The following is a 24,153-nucleotide window of genomic DNA, read 5'->3' on the forward strand; positions in this document are numbered from 1 at the left end:
GTGGCCGTGGGCGTCTTAAACAACAAATGTGGGTGTTTACAGGGCCGTGCCAAGTGCAAATAACAAACATAGGCCAAGCGACTTCACAACACACTTACATATGCACACATAGAGCGGAAATGCGCTTTCACTGAATTTAGAACGCACAATTTGCAGACATAGAGCGGAAATGCGCTTTCAATGAATTTAAACATACAATTACAAATCCCAACACTTACAGCGGAAATGCGCTTTCAATGAATTTAAATTCACACATACAGCGCAGTAACACCAATATACAAAAACAGCCGAGGTGCGCGCTATAAGAAATATACATACATTTGTTGCAGTTACCCAGACAACATTGACGCCTTCGCATTAAAAACCGGGCGGGCCTTCCATGGACGAAGAGTGTCAAAGGACACCACACAGGGGGCAGGATTAATCGCATACTACACCAATCACAACGCACTAAAGAAAACACACACACGACTTCGGCTTACCAAAAAAAAAAAAGTCTTTAACCATTGGCCATTGACCAACGACGTCACAGGGGGGTAAACACGAACAAAAAAAGCCGACATTTCTCAATGGAGAAACGCAATCGACTGCGCATTCACGAGACTTTCCTCACATCTTGCGGACAAGATAAACGCTTACAATAAGACATACGAATAACGAAAATAACACAACTGCCCATAATCACTCGAGCACTGCCAGGACTTCACCACACAATTGACAAAACGAAAGGGAAACTTCTTTGAAGGGATACAAAAACAAGCACACGGAAAGAGCCTTCGAAAGAAAAAAAAACATTAAACAGGTGACACGACACTTTCCTCACAGTTGCGGACAACATAAAACGCGGAAAACAATACATACGAATTAAAAAAATAACACAAGTGGGCCAAATCAGTTGAACAGGGCCAGGACTTGCACAGACAACTCTTCTGCGGGGCGGGTTGGGGCCCTGAAGCAGCCTTTTGCTCCCGGACAACGTCGGGACGGGCTGCTAGTTTCGTTATAAAAGTATGCGGACTGATAGTATGCGGGATGAAAGATTCATTGTAAAGGGTTCTCGCTTTCCCAATGTGTGCTCCTTTCTAGCCCCTGCATAAGCGCCCCCCCAGCTGCTCACCATCAATACAGTCTACTTAGTGACAATTACATCTGTCTGGAGGGTGAGTGAGCTGCAGGCTTTATTGTCCTAGCACCCCTCTCTGGCAATATTCCGTGACAAATTGTTGCTTCACAGTAGGGCTTCTTTCTTCCAAAAGCGGTTGCTCCATTTCATGTGGGGTAATTGAACACCTTGCCCACTTTCTTCACTCCTCCGCATCCATACAAAGACAAGGAGCAACTCCACCGCTGGGGCTCAAAAATCAGCATTGTCGCTTTACTTAGACGCACAAAAGACTTCTGGGTGGATGACCAACTATTCATAGGGTATGCTGGAGCAAAGAAGGCTCGTGATGTGCAGAGGGCCATCTCTCGGTGGGTAGTCCTCTGCATCACAATTTGCTATTTCTTGGCCTAGAAGCAACCTCCTGAAGGCTAAAGGGCGCATTCCAACAGAGCTAAGACTGCTACCAATGCTTTGCAATATGGAGTCCCAGTCCTGGATATCTGTCAGGCAGCAACATAGGTATCCCTACACACGTTCACCGAACATTACTGAGAGGATATTCAAGTCTAAATGGACGGCTATTTTGGGTCTCAATCCAGCAGGGTATTCTAGTATAAATTTGTCTTTAGTCCATCCTCAGGGGATGACATTGCTTGGGTATCTATTCAAAAGTAAGGAATCTGTGGCTACATGTCTTTATCAGATGGACAAATTACTTACCGTAATTAACGCCTTAGCTTGTAGAGACATGATCTAGCCGCAGATTTATTACCGACCCACCTATCCTCACCGCGCTGCAGACATGTTTCTAGGGTTTGGGGCTGTTCCCGTTGAGGGTCCTGGTTTGTTCAAAACCCACCAATGTCAGTACTATTCATGGTTACATGTTTCTGGCATTGGTAAGTCGGGAAAAGCCACTGACATCAGCATGCCGAGATGGCACCTATATAGGTGACGCGTACATCACTTTGGAGCGGACAATGCAGATGACGTCACACAGACCCGAACGATCACCTACCGGCGCACAGGGGTATTGCTTGAAGAAAAATCTTCCGGATCCAGTCTGATGTAAATGTAAATGTACATGTATTTATATAGCGCAAATCACCAACCGAGGTAGGTACCCAAGCGCTTGCTTAGGGAACCCGTCCTGGTATCCCCCTGTGAGATAGCCCGGCAGGGTATCCACAAGGTGAAAGTCAGGCATCCCACCGCGAGGGGCCGTAGTGGAGATTAAGCAAGCTATTGCCCAGAGTCGCAGAGTGTGAACCCGTGAGTCGAGTAGGCACCGGGGCGAGAATTATCGAGTCCGTGGAATTTTGGGCCCAAGACCCGACGAGGCGGGGAATTGAACCCTGGCCCAGGGCCGATCTGATGCCTGGGAAATTAATTAATAAGGAATATGCTTGTAGATCATGTCTCTAATCACGGAACACAACTAAACACTGTAAATTTTACGGAAATAAAATGCAGGGTTGCAGAATTCTGCTTTCTATCAGTGAGGTGCTCCAAACTCTTCCATTACTCCTATCCACTATAACTGTCCCACCCTTCTATCATTTTAAACTGGGTTGGGCACCGGTGCAGTTAGCCCAAATGTTCACACTGTTCCAAGCATACAGCTCAGCTTAACAGCTTATCGTGCCTTTATCATTAAACAACAGTTTCATGTGGGTAAAGCAGATCAGTCTGTGCGCCTTCGGGTGTCTTCATTGGTGCAGCCAAAGGCCCAAGGTTGCTCTCCATATACCTTGGGGCGAATGTTTTAAAGCAGTGTCTAGCAGTGTCACTCTCTTCAGTGCTAAGATTTCTCCTGCATCAGTGGTTGCTGGACAGTCTCTGTTCCTGCAAAGATAGGCAAACTCCTTCCCTCTTGCAGCAGACAGGTAGGTTTTATGCACTCTAAGCAGACTCACAGCTCTCAAATAAGAAAGATGGGACTTTCAGTAATGCCTGGTTACAAGCAGCTCTATGAATAGTCTGTAGAGCACTCGCTTCCTTATTCAAAAAGAACTTAATACTGGAACAATGTGGGGTGGTTTACCCCCACTTTTATAAACATTGTCCACACATGGGATGTGGAAACACTGTCTAAAGTTTCAGAACTGATTTGGGGTGGGACTCTTTCAAATGTTATTATGAGGCTGTTCCGCACACGCAGCCTTCGTGCCGGGTAAGAAAGAAAAAGAACTGGGACATACATGCATGATAAAGTTTAGAGTCAATACGCTTCATATTTACAATTATTAAAAAAAAGATGGCAGCGCTCCAAACTTGTGTCAAATGTCTGTGGGAACTAAATGAATGTTGTTACAATATGCTCCCCTCACTCAATGGAAACACTGGACTAACAAGGGTGGGTACCTGGCTAACATGCTGGAAAAATCCTAAATGAAAGATTGGCCCAATGCATGGCTTAAACTATCCAATAAAATTTCTGATGTTTATTGTGCTTTTCACTTTTAATTTATTGCTTCTCTCTTCCTACTTTTTGGCTCCTTTCATGTCCACTAAGCAGAAGGAAGGCTTCTCTTTCACAGATAAAAGGATGCTTCTCAGTGGTGATATCAGCTATTCTTTATTGTTTCAGCAGGCACCCTTTAATCAGTAGACCTCTGTGCTAGTGGGCATATGGACAACATCTGCATGAGAATGAGAGGCTATTCTTTTTAGGAAGATAGACGTTGGTACCGTTACCAGAAGGAGGACAGGAATGCTTATGTTCACTACTTATAAGGAAAACAGGAGGAGGACTCATTTCAGGCCTCTACAGTCTAAATCAGTTCCTCTAGGTGCAGAATCTCAAAATGCACATTTTAGCTCAATTACTGACAGCTGTCCAAACCAAAGGCAGGCTGTACACAGTTGCCCCCCCAGCCAGAACAGACAGGATACGTACTGGTTAGTACCCATCACAACAGCAACTAGGAAGTACTTGTGTTTCATTGCAATAAACTGACAATACCAGTGCAGGAGTTGCCATTTGGCATCAAATGCTACCTTCAGGATACTTACTATAGCTGTAGATACGCTTTCATTTAAATGGTTCAATATGTGTTCAAACCTTTGAGACATGCCCACAATCTGGAAGATGCTGTCTTATGCCAAACAATCATGCTCACAGAAGACTATTGTAGGATATTGAAAGCTCAAATGGAGAGTAAGGTATTGTAAATAGAGACACTGAGCAGGGGGTGGTTAGGTACAGACATGCAAAACTTACCTCTGTCACGCAGTAGCTGTGCCATTTTATACTGAGTGGGGCCACAGACACCATGGAAGTAACATAGAGAGGCCACACCATTGCAGACATCTTGGTTCTGGGAATACAATGTGCCAAAGCGAATCCCAGAGACTGCAAAGTCCTACGATAACAAGAAGTGTACAGAAGACTCGATCAGGAAACACTCTGAACAGGATACTATCCCTCATGGCAAATCAATAATACCACTCACAAGCATATTGAAAATTACCAGTGTGTTAAGCAAGACAATACACAGACTGGTACCTTGAATGGGCCACTTTGTAATGCCTGGTCAGTACTATTCCAATATGTACACATTGGTTACATATGGAGAAGTGTTGGTTAGAGTGGCAGACCTGATGCAGAGATCTGGCCCAGGACCAGGGTTCAATTCCCGCCTCGGCGGGTCTTGGGCTCAATTTCCTCGGACCTGATAATGCTCGCCTCGGTGCCTATTCTAACCATGTGTCCCACTTTGCAACTCTGGGCAATACTTGCTTAATCTCCACAGCGGCCCCAACAGCGCTGGGATGCCTGGCTTCACCTTGGGGGTGCCCAAGAATGGACATTTCACAGGGATAAGCCAGGAAGGGTTCCACAGCGGTATGCGTACAGCGCCAGGACACCCCAGTTGGGGTGTAAGTGCGATTTACAAGTACAAATTTAATTTAATTTCATTTCATATCACACCCAACTGCTACCCACTACTGAGTGGGTTGGGATGTGTGCATGTCTGTGTCTCCCTAGAGCTTACCTCAACAGTAGTGGGCTGCAAAGAGTCACAGAACTGAACAAATGTGTGTAGATGCAGAAATCTCATATTTCCAGTACGTATGGCTTGCCATATCAGTGGTGGAATCTGATCCAATGAGACCAAAATACCTAAATAACACTATAAAGGAAGCCTCTTGTATTAGGTTTTCTACCTTATTCTGGTCTCTGTTGTCCAATAAAGAGTCCTGCAACTCCATGGGACCGTTAACTGTCATTAGTGCACTAACTAAGAGGAACACCACAGCTTATTGGGCTTCTGGGTTACAAAGAACAGTCAAATATTTTTCTGTGGAAAATGTATTTAATTACTCATGGCCCTAGTTTCCCCTCAAACACCCTGGAATACAACACTTAACTCTCCTGCTATACTTGTCATCTTGCTCATAATTTGAGTTTTTAATCCTTCTGCTTTATCACATCATCTAGGGGCAGAGAGCAGTAGGTAGGAACCAATATAGTCTCTTGAGGGTCCACTGAATGACTGAACAGACCTTGAATTCCTGGCTAGGAAGGTACAGCTCAGTACATGGCTCAGGATCAAACCTGTCATTATGAAAAATGGTGTAACCCAACAAGTCACCGGACCTGGGTACAGTAAGGGAATTCAAAGTTGGCCCGTGACTAATTTGGCATGAGATAAATTCAAATCCAGACAAGCTGTGTTGTGTAAAGAGCTACAACACTGGTATTCAATACCTAGAAGAGCCACTTTCATATATGCAGTCAATACCTTCTTTATAAATGCATTTGCTGACAGCGAAAGTTCAGAGAAACCATACAAGAAAGCGCCACAAAACCGATATCATTTGCACAACATTTATTACTTCAATTAAACTACTACACTTCAGTTGATGTACTGATAATAGGTTGCACGAGGGGAAGAAAGAGGAGAGTTAAGGTGGTGATAGTGTTGGGTAGTTGTAGGAGAGTAGGGTCTGCTATCCTATGGTCACCCCAATTTTTGCTTTTTGCTTCACTGGTTTTCGACTTACTGAGGCTGTGGGCCTGCTAATCAGACCCCCAGCCTGCTGTTCTCTCTCTAAATTTATAATACATGTGCTATAGGTACATACCACAATTGGAAATGGACTCCTTGTCAGCCCCTGTACCATGCACTATAGGTGCTCAGGGCATAGGTGCCACCAAGGCCTACCAGGGGCTGAAGCATAGCTTTTGCCAACCCCTGGCTGGTTCTTAAATTGACACAACTGGCTGATCACTCAGCTGGGGCAAGTGGGTGTAATCACCCCTTGCTTAGATATAGTATACCTATATCTAACCCTATATCTGGACACATATATAACCTGTGAGCCACTCCTACGGAAGGCCTCATCAATCCTGGAGGCAGAGTGCGTGGTTTTATGTGAGATGGAGCTCTGGCATGAGCTGAGCCTGTCTGCAGCTGTCGGGAACAACTCCCTAAGCTGATCCGGGATAATGCCATACCATATACTCTTAAGCGCCTTATAATCCTCGCGGTTATATAGCAACTTTGGTTTGGCTTTATCAAAACATGTCGTGTAAGGTGTCATACGAATTGGAATACTACCCCCTCGCCAGTTCTGGCGACGGGGGTAGCATTCCACCCTTCTAGAGGGAGAAGACATGTTACTTTACTGAAACGCGGTTGATTTAAAATGAGCCTCAGATCCACAAAATGGATGCCCCTGCCACAGACACGGGTCTGGCCTCCTGCTGCTGACCGAAACCCGGCAGAGGAGGCCTGGACAAAGAGTTTCCTGTCACAGGGCGGTGTCAAACCACCCCAGACAGGAGATAGTGGATTGGAGTAGGGAGGTTTCAAAGAAACCAGACACTGCCTGGGGAGCACAAGGCTGCCCCTTGCAGGATCCGGCCAAACCGGTTCTGGGGCCTCCCAGCCCCTGTCCCAGCGCGGCCAGGATCAAAGGAGAGGGGTGTAACCACCCCCTTCCTGGGTCCCACCCATAGGAGGGGACCTAGCAGGATGTCCAACCCCCTAGATTCGAATAAGAGGGGGAGCAGTCCCAACGGACTTCAGATCATCCTGAAGAAACATAAGAAACGAAATCTGGACCCTTCGACTTTCTACACGACGTGAGAAGACTGAAGAATCTCCCTTGTGGTCAAGGAGTGACCACCCTGTGCAAACAGGCACCATCCAGCCCTCGACCCTTGCTTTGTTGCAGTTCCCGCCGGAACTCGAGCGACAGAGATCGACGAGATCAAGCTTGCCTGCCTTCTACCTGCCCGATCCACAGTCCCTGCAGAGCTGAGACCCGTGGAGGCGACCGGAAGCGTGGGGCACGCCATCTTGAAAAGGCCACGAGACGCTGACCGTGCAGCCCACGAGTGACCCTCGAAGCTGTACACCGGGGTTTGAGAAGCCCCAGCCCCGAGCTCCACTTGCACCAAAGCTCACCCCTCCACACTCGACGAGTGCTGCGTGGGGCCCTTCTGCCTGTGTGTGCTCGACGCGTTGGCCCGGTCACTTGCCAGCTGGCTTGTGGCCCCTGTGCCGACGAAACTTGAAATCCGACTTGCTTTTCTGGTTGCTCCAGATCTGCACCAGCTCCTGTGAAAAGGAGCACCCACTCTGACCCTCCTGGTTCGAGTGATAAGCAATCTCCCGGTTCTGCGTGGATTGCTTTTGCCAAGTGCTGTTTGCTGCAATCTTGAAGCCGACGGTGCTGACGGCGAGAGCCTACGTGGGACAGATCGTGACCTGCTCCTGGACGTCGCAGATGCCCCAGAGCCCACGTGACAGCGGAGAGAAGCCTATCGACAACCGCCTGATTGCGCCCGACATTGCCTGGTTCCGTCCTGGTTCCACCCTGGTCACTGCTGAGTGACCCAGACTCTGTCCCCTCTGCTTTCAGGTACTTTTCTACTTCGATCCACCCTTGGATCGCACCGGACACTTCTGCTTCACAGCGCCTGCAGCTGCAACAGCTCCAAGCACCAAGAACCTGCGTGACAGAACCCGACGCCACTTCGACCCTGTGCACCCACGGCCTGTGGGTGAGGTAACTTTGCAACGCCGGTGTCCTTACACTGGTACACACCTCTAGGGTCTGTGTCTAAAGTTTTGTGTTCCTAGGTTCAGCGGAAGTATCATTTAATTCACTTTAACTAACTTTTACGCACCATTGACTTTACATTGGTGCGCGCCGCACTTTCCGTGCTGCACCCGTCTCCTGTGGGCTACTCCCGACTTCTTCATTGCTTGTCCTGACTGCTCCCAGCGAATCTCTAGGCCCTAGGCCTAACCATTGTTCGATAAGTGTTACTTATACCATTTTTTTAGTATATGGTCTGAGTGGCCCCCCGCCCTCAGCCATAATTGTGCCAACTTTATATGTTTAACAGTGCTTTTGATTTAACGCTTGTGCCCCTTTCCTCATAAAGAGTACTGGGGAGTAATTTAGAAATAAATACATATATTTTTATAATATATACTTGTGTGGTGTCCTTTCATTTGATTACAGGATTGTATGTGGTAAAACAGCTCGCTTAACACGACCTCTTAAGTTAAGCCTTTAAGGCTGCTTAGTCCATGCTACCATTAGGATAGCTTGTCTACAAGGTTGACTTACAACCTGACATCTTTGGGGTTTGTTTGGACTGATACCCAGTGGTTCCAGAATTGGAAACACTACATATCAGGCCAACTTCTCACATTGGTGTGCAGCGGTGCGGATTTGAGCTTGCTGTTTGTTTTACCATTGCAATCTTTATCAAATTGAAAGATCACATCAAGTACCTCTAGGTACATATAAATCAAAAGCTTAGCATATTAAGTTCTACTGAACTTAGTAGTTGTAGATTAAAGGGATTAGCACACCCTGACTACAACTCACTAGCAAGGTACAGTAGGAAACCACTTAGTGTAGGTAAGTGCACCACTTACACCTCACTAGCAGTCATGTCTGATGCAGATAGAGCCTCAGGCTCTGCTCCTGTAGAAGTTGATCCTATAGGGACAACATCCAGATATGACAACCTTAGCCACAAAGACCTGAGTGCCTTGTGCACAGCCAGGGGGCTAAAAAAGGGCAGAGGCCCTACCATTCCTTCCCTAATAGCTCTCCTAGAAAAGGATGATCTAGATAAGGTGAGTCAGGCTCCCTTAGGTGCAGGTGAAGGGATAAACTCCCCTGAGAATGAGGATCTTCCAGATGATGATGTAGTGGAGGAGGAAGAGGAAGAGGAAGGCTCTGATTTAGAAGAGCCTGAAGATCAGGATCAGAGGGGAAACCAGGTACAGGTTGCCAGCCTTAACCAGGCCAACTTGGACCTACATGGGAATGGGGGGGGCCAGCACCACCCCAGATCTCATAACCAAATTCTCCCAGGTAATAGGAGGGAGAGATCTCTATCAGGGGACTCTCACCTTTCTAGTGCCTCAAGAGAATCTCAAAGAGGAATGACTTCCTCCCAGAGAAAAGAGCATAGGGCCAGGATGAGGGCTGTCCAACTCCAAATAGAAAGGGAAGAGGTAGCCTTGGCTCAAGCTAAACTTGCTTTAGCAAGAGAAAGAAAATTGTGTGGCTTAGATGCCACTGGTGGCAGCAAAGTTCCTAAAGAAAAAGACAGGGCCTATGACAATAGAAACCTGACAAAAATTGTGCCCCCCTACAAGGAAGGGGATGATATCCACAAATGGATGACTGCTCTTGAGAGGGCCTGCATGGTACAGCAGGTCCCTGAGGATCAGTGGGCAGCAATTTTATGGTACTCCTTTTCTGAGAAAGGGAGGGACAGGCTCCTCACTGTTAGACCTGAGGATGCCAAAAACTACTCTGTTCTGAAGAGTGCTCTTATTGAAGGGTTTGGCCTAACCACTGAGCAATACAGGTTGTTGTTCAGAGACACCCAAAAAGCACAGACTCAGGACTGGACTGATTTTGTAGATTGTGCCACTAAGGCTCTGGAGGGTTGGCTGCAGGGAAGTAAAGTTTCAGACTATACAGGATTGTACAATCTTATGATGAGAGAACAGATCCTTAATAACTGTCAGAACCAGCTGTTGCATCAATACCTTGTTGACTCTGATTTGACCTCTCCCCAAGAATTGGGAAAGAAGGCAGACAAATGGGTCAGAACAAGGATTAAGCAGAAAAACCAGAACCAAGGTGACCAGAAGAAAACAGACCAGAAGGGTGGGAATCAGAAAGATAAAGAAAAGGACCAGAAGTCTTCAGGCCCCCAAACTAGCAATAAGGAGGGGGGTTCCCAAAATGGAAACAAGAAAAAGAAGAATGATGGCCCAAAGAAACCTTGGTGTAATACCTGCAAATCAGTTTCACACTGGGGCAGTGAATGCACTAAGAAAAATCCAGTCCCCACCACTGCAGCTCCTAAAGCAACTGCACCCCCTAGTACAGTCAGCAGTGGTGGTACACAGCCAAAGGGTTTAGTAGGGTTGACCCTGGGTACTGAGGTGGAATCTGGCCTAGTCAGAATCCCCACACAGGCAGTTCTCCTATATGATGTGGACTTATCTTTGCCCACTGCAGTAAGCCCCAGTAACCTGGGCAAATATAGGCAGACTCCCTTAATTAATGAGAAACTGTCTCAGGCCTACAGGGACACTTGTGCCAGTGTCACAATGGTGACACCTGGCTTTGTGGACCCTGGACAGATTGTACTAGGTGAAAGTTACCTAGTGACCAATGCAAGCAACTCCACTACTTCCCATAGTGTGGCTGTTGTGAACTTCTCCTGGGGAGGGGTAGATGGCCTAAAGAAAGTTGTTGTGAGTGCAGACCTCCCAGTAGACTGTCTGTTAGGCAATGATCTTGAAAGCTCAGTTTGGTCAGAAGTGGAGTACAGGACTCATGCAGAAATGCTAGGGATTTCAGCTCATGTCCTTGCAGTGACAAGGTCTCAGGCTAAGAAGTGCCTTCCTGAACCAGTGGTGGATCTTGAAACAATAGACCAACCACAACCCAAGAGGAGGAGCAAGAGGGTTAAGGCTGTGCCTTCCCACTTGCCCCAGGTTGAGGATCAAGTTTCACAGGAAACTGATTCTGCAGTCCAAGAGGAGACTGTCTCAGATGAGCTTGAACCTGAACAGGTTGAGTTTCTGGGGACAGGGGGACCCTCAAGGGCAGACCTGGGGCAGGCCCAATTAGATTGCCCTTCACTTGAACCCCTCAGACAGCAAGCTGCTGCTGAGGCTGCAGGGAATGCTCAAGGTACCCATAAGGTGTATTGGGATGAAGGGCTCCTTTATTCAGAGGCTAGAGACCCCAAGCCTGGCACCACCAGGAGGTTGGTTATACCTTTGAAGTTTAGGGGCTTCCTTCTTACCTTGGCCCATGATATTCCCCTTGCAGGACACTTAGGCCAGAATAAGACTTGGGACAGGCTTGTTCCACACTTTCACTGGCCTCACATGTCAGAAAATGTCAAGGAGTTTTGTCGCTCCTGTGTCACTTGCCAAGCCAGTGGCAAGTCAGGTGGCACAACAAAGGCCCCCCTGATACCACTACCTGTGGTGGGGGTACCCTTTGAAAGAGTTGGAATAGACATTGTGGGTCCCATGGATCCTCAAACAGCATCTGGGCACAGATTTATACTGGTGGTAGTGGATCATGCCACCAGGTACCCAGAGGCAATTCCCCTGAGGACCACCACAGCTCCTGTGGTGGCAAAAGCCCTCATTGCAGTTTTCTCAAGAGTGGGCTTTCCAAAGGAGGTTCTTTCAGACAGAGGTACTAACTTTATGTCTGGATACTTAAAAGCAATGTGGAAAGAGTGTGGAGTAAACTATAAGTTTACCACACCCTACCATCCACAGTGCAATGGGCTTGTGGAAAGGTTCAACAAGACCCTAAAGGGAATGATAAAAGGTTTACCAGAGAAGCTTAGGCGGAAATGGGACATCCTTTTACCCTGCTTGCTCTTTGCTTACAGAGAGGTCCCACAGAAGGGGGTTGGCTACAGCCCTTTTGAACTTTTGTTTGGCCACCCTGTAAGAGGTCCATTGAGTTTGGTGAAGGAAGGATGGGAGTTACCTCTCAAAAAGCCTAAACTAGACATTGTGGACTATGTACTTGGTCTCCGCTCCAGGATGGCTGAATACATGGAGAGAGCATCCAAAAACCTTGAGGCAAGTCAGGAATTACAGAAAGCCTGGCATGACCAAAAGGCTGTTATGGTTGAGTTCCAGCCAGGACAGAAGGTGTGGGTGTTGGACCCAGTGGGGCCAGCAGCTCTCCAGGACAAATGGACTGGACCCTACCCTATCATTGAAAAGAAGGGAGAAGTCACCTACTTGGTTGACTTTGGTACCCCTAGGAGCCCCCACAGGGTGCTCCATGTGAACAGATTGAAAGCATTTGTTGACAGGGAGGACATGAGTCTCCTCATGGCCACAGATGGGGAACAGGAGGAAGAGAGTGACCCTCTCCCAGACCTGCTTTCCCAGAACCCTGATGATGGTTCAGTTGATGGAGTAGCCTTGGCAGGCAGCCTCACTGAGCAGCAACAGGTGGACTGCAGACAGGTGTTGCAGGCCCACAGACAATTGTTTTCACTCACACCCAGTCAGACTAACTGGTGCACCCATGAGGTGGACACTGGTGACAATCTGCCTGTGAAGAATAAGATCTACAGGCAACCTGACCATGTCAGGGATTGTATAAAGGCTGAGGTGCAAAAGATGTTGGAGCTTGGAGTGATTGAGCCATCAGAGAGCCCATGGGCTAGCCCAGTGGTCCTTGTGCCAAAACCTCATACCAAAGATGGGAAGAGAGAAATGAGGTTTTGTGTGGACTACAGAGGTCTCAATGCTGTCACTAGGACAGATGCTCATCCCATTCCAAGAGCAGATGAGCTCATTGATAAATTGGCTTCTGCCAAGTTTCTGAGCACATTTGATTTGACAGCTGGCTACTGGCAAATCAGACTAGCTGAGGAGTCAAAAGCCAAAACAGCATTTTCGACCCCTAGTGGACATTATCAATTTGTGGTAATGCCCTTTGGCTTGAAGAATGCACCTGCCACTTTCCAAAGGTTGGTGAACCAAGTCCTTGCTGGGTTGGATGACTTTTGTGCAGCATATCTAGATGATATTGCTGTCTTTAGCTCCACCTGGGAGGATCACCTGATCCACCTGAAGAAGGTTCTGGAGGCCCTGCAAAAGGCAGGCCTGACTATCAAGGCTACTAAGTGCCAGATAGGGCAGAGCAAGGTTGTGTACTTGGGCCACCTAGTAGGTGGGGGTCAAGTTCAACCACTGGAGAGCAAGATCCAGACCATACAGGACTGGGCTCCTCCAACTACCCAGACACAAGTCAGAGCCTTCTTGGGCCTGACTGGGTATTACAGAAAATTTGTAAAGAACTATGGGTCCATTGTGACACCATTGAATGACTTGACATCCAAGAAGATGCCCAAAAAGGTTCAGTGGACAGTTAGCTGTCAAAAGGCATTTGATGACCTGAAGAAGGCCATGTGCTCTGCACCTATCCTGAAGAGTCCTGACTACTCCAAACAGTTCATTGTACAGACAGATGCTTCTGAGTTGGGGGTGGGAGCTGTGCTTTCACAACTTAATCAAGATGGTCAAGACCAGCCCATTGCTTTTATTAGCAGAAGGCTGACCCCCAGGGAGAAACGTTGGTCAGCTATTGAGAGGGAGGCCTTTGCTGTGGTTTGGGCCCTGAAGAAGTTGAGGCCATACTTGTTTGGTACTCACTTCCTAATTCAGACAGACCATAAGCCCCTCTTGTGGCTAAATCAGATGAAGGGTGAAAATCCCAAACTGCTCAGGTGGTCCATTTCCCTACAGGGGATGGACTTTACAGTGGAGCACCGCCCAGGGACTGACCATGGTAATGCAGATGGTCTCTCCAGGTACTTCCACTTAGAACATGAAGACTTATCTGGTCAAGGTTAAGTTTAATGTCCCTGCGTTTGGGGGGGGGTTATGTAGGAGAGTAGGGTCTGCTATCCTATGGTCACCCCAATTTTTGCTTTTTGCTTCACTGGTTTTCGACTTACTGAGGCTGTGGGCCTGCTAATCAGACCCCCAGCCTGCTGTTCTCTCTCTAAATTTATAATACATGTGCTATAGGTACATACCACAATTGGAAATGGACTCCTTGTCAGCCCCTGTACCATGCACTATAGGTGCTCAGGGCATAGGTGCCACCAAGGCCTACCAGGGGCTGAAGCATAGCTTTTGCCAACCCCTGGCTGGTTCTTAAATTGACACAACTGGCTGATCACTCAGCTGGGGCAAGTGGGTGTAATCACCCCTTGCTTAGATATAGTATACCTATATCTAACCCTATATCTGGACACATATATAACCTGTGAGCCACTCCTATGGAAGGCCTCATCAATCCTGGAGGCAGAGTGCGTGGTTTTATGTGAGATGGAGCTCTGGCATGAGCTGAGCCTGTCTGCAGCTGTCGGGAACAACTCCCTAAGCTGATCCGGGATAATGCCATACCATATACTCTTAAGCGCCTTATAATCCTCGCGGTTATATAGCAACTTTGGTTTGGCTTTATCAAAACATGTCGTGTAAGGTGTCATACGAATTGGAATACTACCCCCTCGCCAGTTATGGCGACGGGGGTAGCATTCCACCCTTCTAGAGGGAGAAGACATGTTACTTTACTGAAACGCGGTTGATTTAAAATGAGCCTCAGATCCACAAAATGGATGCCCCTGCCACAGACACGGGTCTGGCCTCCTGCTGCTGACCGAAACCCGGCAGAGGAGGCCTGGACAAAGAGTTTCCTGTCACAGGGCGGTGTCAAACCACCCCAGACAGGAGATAGTGGATTGGAGTAGGGAGGTTTCAAAGAAACCAGACACTGCCTGGGGAGCACAAGGCTGCCCCTTGCAGGATCCGGCCAAACCGGTTCTGGGGCCTCCCAGCCCCTGTCCCAGCGCGGCCAGGATCAAAGGAGAGGGGTGTAACCACCCCCTTCCTGGGTCCCACCCATAGGAGGGGACCTAGCAGGATGTCCAACCCCCTAGATTCGAATAAGAGGGGGAGCAGTCCCAACGGACTTCAGATCATCCTGAAGAAACATAAGAAACGAAATCTGGACCCTTCGACTTTCTACACGACGTGAGAAGACTGAAGAATCTCCCTTGTGGTCAAGGAGTGACCACCCTGTGCAAACAGGCACCATCCAGCCCTCGACCCTTGCTTTGTTGCAGTTCCCGCCGGAACTCGAGCGACAGAGATCGACGAGATCAAGCTTGCCTGCCTTCTACCTGCCCGATCCACAGTCCCTGCAGAGCTGAGACCCGTGGAGGCGACCGGAAGCGTGGGGCACGCCATCTTGAAAAGGCCACGAGACGCTGACCGTGCAGCCCACGAGTGACCCTCGAAGCTGTACACCGGGGTTTGAGAAGCCCCAGCCCCGAGCTCCACTTGCACCAAAGCTCACCCCTCCACACTCGACGAGTGCTGCGTGGGGCCCTTCTGCCTGTGTGTGCTCGACGCGTTGGCCCGGTCACTTGCCAGCTGGCTTGTGGCCCCTGTGCCGACGAAACTTGAAATCCGACTTGCTTTTCTGGTTGCTACAGATCTGCACCAGCTCCTGTGAAAAGGAGCACCCACTCTGACCCTCCTGGTTCGAGTGATAAGCAATCTCCCGGTTCTGCGTGGATTGCTTTTGCCAAGTGCTGTTTGCTGCAATCTTGAAGCCGACGGTGCTGACGGCGAGAGCCTACGTGGGACAGATCGTGACCTGCTCCTGGACGTCGCAGATGCCCCAGAGCCCACGTGACAGCGGAGAGAAGCCTATCGACAACCGCCTGATTGCGCCCGACATTGCCTGGTTCCGTCCTGGTTCCACCCTGGTCACTGCTGAGTGACCCAGACTCTGTCCCCTCTGCTTTCAGGTACTTTTCTACTTCGATCCACCCTTGGATCGCACCGGACACTTCTGCTTCACAGCGCCTGCAGCTGCAACAGCTCCAAGCACCAAGAACCTGCGTGACAGAACCCGACGCCACTTCGACCCTGTGCACCCACGGCCTGTGGGTGAGGTAACTTTGCAACGCCGGTGTCCTTACACTGGTACACACCTCTAGGGTCTGTGTCTAAAGTTTTGTGTTCCTAGGTTCAGCGGAAGTATCATTTAATTCACTTTAACTAACTTTTACGCACCATTGACTTTACATTGGTGCGCGCCGCACTTTCCGTGCTGCACCCGTCTCCTGTGGGCTACTCCCGACTTCTTCATTGCTTGTCCTGACTGCTCCCAGCGAATCTCTAGGCCCTAGGCCTAACCATTGTTCGATAAGTGTTACTTATACCATTTTTTTAGTATATGGTCTGAGTGGCCCCCCGCCCTCAGCCATAATTGTGCCAACTTTATATGTTTAACAGTGCTTTTGATTTAACGCTTGTGCCCCTTTCCTCATAAAGAGTACTGGGGAGTAATTTAGAAATAAATACATATATTTTTATAATATATACTTGTGTGGTGTCCTTTCATTTGATTACAGGATTGTATGTGGTAAAACAGCTCGCTTAACACGACCTCTTAAGTTAAGCCTTTAAGGCTGCTTAGTCCATGCTACCATTAGGATAGCTTGTCTACAAGGTTGACTTACAACCTGACATCTTTGGGGTTTGTTTGGACTGATACCCAGTGGTTCCAGAATTGGAAACACTACATATCAGGCCAACTTCTCACAGTAGTGAGAGTGAAAGTCACAGAAGTGAAGGTAAAACAATTGGATTTGTTCGGTAAATACTGGTAAACAGACCAGTTTCGGTAGACCTGTCCATTATTGAAACGTAGTTTACACTTGATTCTGCAGTTTCCAAGCATGCATCATTGCACTCTCAAGGTATGCCAGGTGTGAAACTCGTACAGGTCTTTGATGGTGGAGAGCGTCGACGTTTCGACTCGACCAATGCAAGGAGGGAAATTTGGAGCTTAGCTGTGAGTATTCTTCAGGACGGGAACAGGCAACCTTGAAAGTGCATTGATGCATGCTTGGAAACTACAGAATCAAGTGGATAGGTCTACCGAAATGGTCTGTTTACCAGTACTTACCGAACGAATTTTACGAAGTGTTGTAGCTCTTTACACAACACAGATTGCCTGTATTTCAATTTATCTCATGCTAAATTAGTCACGAACGTCAGGATCCAACCTGTTCAGTATATTTTCTACCAGGCTGGTAGTCCTAAAGTGGTGACCCACAGTGCGCAGCCCAAGTACTCCTGCATGGAAGCCTGGTAGATGCTGCTTCCAGATGACTACCCTTCATATCCAGACATAGTCTGGGCTGCCAAGAAGCCTTGAGAAATCTGCCCTCTAGTTTCTCAAACAAGGATAACGAAACTAGCTACTTACCTGTAAGAATAGTTTTGCAGCATAGTCTTTTCTGGATTCACATACTGTGCATATTCTGCCATCTAGTGGTTGGAGTCATAAAGTGCTTTGCTTTTTTTTTCTCTTTTGAGTGGTTGTGAAACCCGATTCCCCCTTTGTGTGTGTGCAAGCTCTCAGATTATTTTTTCCCTTTTTAATTTTAAACATTGCTGTATACATTTTCTTTGGATCAGTATGATAAGCGTAGTAACTTGTGTTATGTGTTGGTTTTCGGACGTCTATGCCCATACAATGCAGGAGCGATGAATGAACCGATCCACTAACCTTGTCCCTAAGCGACTCACTGAGGTTAAAACAATGGCCAGCAGAGGAACAATGGACAGAGGACGGTAAAGGGAAGTAGACAAATAAGGGACCCCGGGAGCTCTTCTATTGACTGTTGCAACGATCAGGATGTTCTTATCTCCACAAGACAGCACCTGCAAAACAGGCACGGTTTATAGACTAACATACATAACAACCCAACTCATAGTACATCTAAATGTGACCACATCCAGCAATACCCAGAAACCTCCTTACCCGCTGTAGCTGTGTCTGGAACCTTGTGGAGGTGTCTGAGAAGAACAGGTATCGATTGCAAATGACGAGTAAAGGGGTCCAGGAGCTTAAAGGGGTTCTCTGCAGCACGCAGAGTCTACATAGGAAGGAGGAAAAAAGTCTTTTGAACGACTTAAAAAACCTCTGTGGGATTCTGTAATGACCCCACACAGAACAAGGAAGTACTCCAGCAAGGACGCTATACACCTCCGGTGTCCTACGCTGCTTCTGCTCGATCAGGAAGCGCTCGATCCGGAAGCGCCCGAATACACACTCCGCCTCACACAACGATGTCAATAGGGTAGAGTAGATGCGGAAAGGCGCCTTACGTGACACACACCGTCTGCAGGTAAAGGGTAATGCAATCCGGCCGGACTACCGACGGGTGTTTTAGAGAGCGCTGGAGCCCCAGCCACTCTCATTACCCATCCGGGCTAAAAGTCTACACCAAACAAGGGACAAAGGTAGGGAAGTACTCGAGTACAGCAAACAGATAGTAGGGAGGGACGGGGACAAGAGAGGAAAGGGGCAAAGGAAGTCCAATACAGCAGGCGAGGCACTCAAAGTTTGTACGAGCCCTCAGTTAACTGGATCCAAAATAGTCCCGAGCCCAAGACCTGAAACCACATGGAATAGATATCAAGCGAGGAGGGAAGGGAGAAGGATGTATTTAACTCCCCCCAGCAGGTCACATGAGCACACGGACATGGTCACAAAAAGAGGACTACTGCCAGATCCTAACAGTACCACCCCCCCCCCTCCCCCCCAACAACCCTCCCCACCAGGCGGGGCTTAGTAGGATGCTGGCGATGAAACAGGCGAACCAACCGGGGAGCCTGAACCCCCCCAGCAGGCTCCCAGGTTCGATCCTCCGGGGTATACCCCTTCCAGTCTACCAGATAAAACAGACAGCACAGCCTCTTCTATGTCTGGAGTCTAGTATAGCCTGAACCTCAAATTCCTCTTGACCATCGACCAACAAAGGGGGCGGGTGAGGCAATACCTGGGCAGAGGGCACATAGGGCATCAACAGAGATGTATGAAACACAGGGTGAACCCGGTATTTACTGGGCAAGTCAAGTTTCATAGCCACAGGATTTATAACCTGCACAATCGGGAAAGGACCCACAAATCTAGGCTGCAATTTACGGGACCCACCTAATCTGAGGTTCCTAGTGGCCAGCCATACCCGTTCACCTACCCTATAAGCAGGAGCAGGTGCCCTGTGTTTTTATCAGCCTGTTCTTTCATGCTGGTCTTAGCTGCCAACAACCGCTCCCGGGCAACACCCCAGATATCACTCAAGTGTTTACACACATCGTCTATGGCTGGTACTCGCCCCGTAGGTTGGATAGCCAATGCCCTCGGATGGTAACCCAGGGAGCAAAAGAAGGGAGTCATACCCAAAGCGGAATGCATGCTATTGTTATACGCAAACTCCGCTATGGGAAGAGCCGTCACCCAGTCACATGCCAGGGAAGATACCAAACATCTGAGATATTGCTCCATAGTCTGGTTCGTGCGCTCGGTCTGTCCATCAGATTGCGGATGATAAGCAGAAGACAATCTGATTTCCACCTTAAGCACAGAGCACAACTCCGTCCAAAAATGAGACACAAATTGAGCCCCCCGGTCTGACACCACTGCTGACGGCAGCCCGTGAATCCGCACAACAGAAGACATGAATATCAGCGCCATTTCCCTGGCAGTAGTTATCTTCGATAGCGGGATGAAATGCGCCATCTTTGTGAACAAATCAACTACCACAAAGATGGCGGTAAAACCGGAAACAGGTGGAAGCTCGGTCACAAAATCCATACTGATGGTATGCCAAGGAGCAGGGGGGACCGCTAACGGCTGTAACAGGCCTGCTGGCTTACAATGAGTGGGCTTACTAGTGGCACAAACCGGGCACGCTGCCACATAACCCCGAATGTCCTGTGCCAATGTTTCCCACCAAAACCACCACAAGCACATCTCCTTCGTCTTTTGCATTCCTGGATGTGCAGCCAAAGTTGACGATGACACCACTCCAAAACCATTTCTCTCAATGTAGGAGGAACAAACAGCCTACCCTCATGATACAACAATCCATCCTGGACTAATATCCGGGGTAAGGACAACCATGGGGCTAAATCCACCTGACGTAGCCGGTCCCTCACCAATGAAGGGAAATCTTCCATAGTTACCACCCCTATGATCCTATCACCAGCAATCATGGGTCTATCCTCCTTTCCTTGCCCCAACTCCCTGGGATCTACATGGATACGGGAAAGTGCATCTGATTTGATCTGTTGTGCAGCGGGTCTATATGTGATGACAAAATCAAATTCATTAAAGAAAAGAACCCAACGCATCTGGCGAGGTGTTAAAGCACGTGCTGAACAGAAAAACTCCAGATTTGTATGATCTGTGTAAATCGTGATGGTATGTCGTGCTCCCCACAAGTAATGCCTCCATTCCTCAAAAGAAAACTTAACCGCCAACAATTCCCTTTCGGCCACAGTATAATTCCGCTCCGCCGGCAGCAAAGTCTTCGAGAAATAGGCTATGGGATGCATGCAACTTGTTTCTACATCCCTTTGGGACAACACCCCACCCACCGCACACAATGAGGCATCCGTCTCCACAAAAAACGGCAGGGCAGGATCAGGATGTACCAATACAGGCGCCGAAGTAAACGTCTCCAACAACCGCCGAAAAGCATCTTCTGTCTCAAAGGACCAAACAAAAGGAATCCCCTTCCTCAACAGCCGGGTCAGGGGGGCCACAATATCAGAAAAATGGGAAATAAAACGCCGATAAAAATTGGCGAATCCCAACAGAACCTGTATGTGTTTGACCGACGTAGGAGTAGGCCAGTTAACAATGGCCTCAATCTTTCTAGGATCCATCCGTACTCCTCCCGCTGAGATGATAAACCCCAAGAACTCCACCTCAGGGGTACTGAACTGACACTTCGTTAACTTTGCATACAGATGGTGGTCTCGCAGTTTCTGCAGCACTTGTGCCACATGATCCTGATGCTCATCCCCAGTCTCCGAGTAGATCAATATATCATCTAGATATACGATGACACTCTTATCTAGATGATCCTGGAGAACCTCACTGATAAAGAACTGAAAGGCCGCCGGCGCATTGCATAAACCAAACGGCATCATGCAATATTCGAACAGGCCATGTTTGGTTTTAAACGCCGTCTTCCATTCATCCCCGGGGCGAACGCGCACAAGATGGTAAGCACCCCTCAAGTCCAACTTGGTAAACACTGTCGCCTTGCGGAGTTGATCTAACAACACGGGGATGAGCGGAAGCGGGTATTTGTTCTTAACTGTGGCTTTATTTAACGTTCTATAGTCCACACATGCTCTCAACGTACCCTCCTTTTTCAGAATGAAAAAAATCGCTGATGATACTGGCGAACAGGAGGGACGAATGAACCCCAACCTCAACATCTCATCAAGATATTCCTTGAGATGTAACTCCTCAGGTTCTGAAAGAGCATACACCCGACTACACGGAAGCGGAGCACCTGGTATCAAATCTATCTTGCAGTCGAAAGACCTATGAGGTGGAAGGGCTTGCGCCTGGACCATATCGAACACGTCCTTATATGCCATGTACGGTAATGGTACAACCCCTGCTTCAACCACAGCACAAGACAATGGAAACGCCCACTCACCGGCCTCTTGGTAACAGTGCTACAAACAATGGAGCGAATCCAGCGTCACTTACCGCTGCACCCAATCAATTTTGGGATTGTGCTCCTGCAACCATGGTACGCCCAACACAAACCAAAAGACGGAGCATCGATTAGATCAAAACACACCATCTCAGAGTGTCCGTTCTCACACACCAGACACAACGGCACAGTCCGCCTAGTGATGGACCCTGAAGTTAATTCCGTACCATCTATTGCCCTTACAGGCTCTGGCTGATCCTTCACACAACATGGTATCTTCAATTCCTCTGCAAGCGTGATATCAAGGAAGTTCCCTGTCTCCCCAGAATCCAGTAACACCGACACTGACACTCGATTGTCACCCACAAGCAATAAGTGAGCGGTAATAATGAAATGCCTTGGTGCCCTATCAATGGCTCCTAGAACCTCGTACGTTCTCTGCATCTCGTCTGAACACACAGGTCCCCTCTCATGATACATGCAGGCTATCTTCTTACCAAAAGAGGCACCAGAGGGCTTTACTGGACAATCCCTGGCAAAGTGACCTCCCTGGCCACAATACAAACACAGGTTCAATTCTCTACGTCGCCTCTTTTCATCAATAGACAACGGGCCTCTGACCCCACCTATTTCCATGGGTTCAGGCACCGACTTAGTGTCTACAGTAGTCTTGCCTTCCGTTTTCACATACCCCCCTCGGGATACCTGAAAACGGCTCTTTTCCCCACGTCGCTCAGATAATCTATGGTTTAATTTGACCACCAGGTCTATAAACGCAGCGCAATTGGTTGGGGGATCCACCACCTGCGACACCACATCCTTTAGGTCCTCAGAAAGACCCTGATAGAACAAAGAGGTCCTCTTATCCTCAGGCCAATGGGTTTCGGATACCAGACGATTAAAGGTAGAAATATACGTCAGCAAATCCTGTCTGCCCTGCCGCAACTTTAGTAGTTCCGCGTCACTAGCCTGCATGAACGCATGTTTTGCAAATAAGCCATGCATTAATTCCTTAAATGCTGGATAATGGGTCAAAACCTGATCATCCCTCGCTACCAAAGGTATGGACCATTGCTCAGCAGTACCAGCCAGATACGATATCGTGAAAGCTACCTTGGCCGAATCATTGGGGAAAGCAGTAGGTTTGCAAATGAAATGTAATTGGCACTGATTCATAAAAGTACCGAACTTCTCGCTATCCCCTGTGAATCGTTCAGGAGGAGCCAAGGGCACAGGAATAGGCGTTTTCACGGTAACCGCTAAGGGAACCCCACTACCTGAACTCAAACCCGTCCCTCCTCCATATTGAAACGTTGCGGGCTGCAGAACTGGACCTGGAGGTCTCTGCTGTCCTTTTTCTCTGCTAACCATAGCCCCAAATTCTTGTTTCAACTCTACGTTTTCCTGTCTTAACTCATAGATTTGCACTTGTAAGGCAGCTAAAGCGCCCATTACATCCTGCAGAGTGGGAACTACAGCAGTCCCACCAGTAGTACCCAGTGGTTCGTTCATTCTCGCTCAGGCAATGTAAGTTTAACGTGGGCTTGATATTCTGTTGGTTTTCGGCCGTCTATGCCCATACAATGCAGGAGCGATGAATGAACCGATCCACTACCCTTGTCCCTAAGCGACTCACTGAGGTTAAAACAATGAGCCAGCAGAGGAACAATGAACAGGGGACGGGAAAGGGAAGTAGACAAATAAGGGACCCCGGGAGCTCTTCTATGGACTGTTGCAAAACAGGCACGGTTTATAGACTAACATACATAACAACCCAACTCATAGTACATCTAAATGTGACCACATCCAGCAATACCCAGAAACCTCCTTACCCGCTGTAGCTGTGTCTGGAACCTTGTGGAGGTGTCTGAGAAGAACAGGTATCGATTGCAAATGACGAGTAAAGGGGCCCAGGAGCTTAAAGGGGTTCTCTGCAGCACGCAGAGTCTACATAGGAAGGAGGAAAAAAGTCTTTTGAACAACTTAAAAAACCTCCGTGGGATTCTGTAATGACCCCACACAGAACTACAAAGTACTCCAGCAAGGACGCTATAACCCACCGGTGTCCTACGCTGCTTCTGCTCGATCAGGAAGCGCTCGATCCGGAAGCGCCCGAATACACACTCCGCCTCACACAACAATGTCAATAGGGTAGAGTAGATGCGGAAAGGCGCCTTACGTGACACACACCGTCTGTAGGTAAAGGGTAATGTAATCCGGCCGGACTACCGACGGGTGTTTTAGAGAGCGCTGGAGCCCCAGCCACTCATTACCCATCCGGGCTAAAAGTCTACACCAAACAAGGGACAAAGGTAGGGAAGTACTCGAGTACAGCAAACAGATAGTAGGGAGGGACGGGGACAAAAGAGGAAAGGGGCAAGGAAGTCCAATACAGCAGGAGAGGCACTCAAAGTTAGTACGAGCCCTCTGTTTACTGGATCCAAAA

The 24,153-nt window shown here is 48.3% G+C and overlaps 1 protein-coding gene across 2 annotated transcripts in view; it reads right to left on the reverse strand.

Moving 5' to 3' along the window:
* The window catches only part of LOC147659414 (1-aminocyclopropane-1-carboxylate synthase-like protein 1), a 210,216-nt gene that overhangs the window by 17,060 nt on the left and 169,003 nt on the right, over positions 1 to 24,153 (reverse strand). For both annotated transcript variants that reach the window (XM_086951760.1, XM_086951759.1), the window contains one exon: positions 4,329 to 4,470. In XM_086951760.1, coding sequence (XP_086807886.1) covers positions 4,329 to 4,470 — 142 coding nt within the window. The remainder of the gene's footprint in view (positions 1 to 4,328; positions 4,471 to 24,153) is intronic.

Source organism: Lissotriton vulgaris, unplaced genomic scaffold, assembly GCF_964263255.1.
Source record: "Lissotriton vulgaris unplaced genomic scaffold, aLisVul1.2 SCAFFOLD_461, whole genome shotgun sequence".
In the NCBI taxonomy this organism is placed as follows: Eukaryota; Metazoa; Chordata; class Amphibia; order Caudata; family Salamandridae; genus Lissotriton; species Lissotriton vulgaris.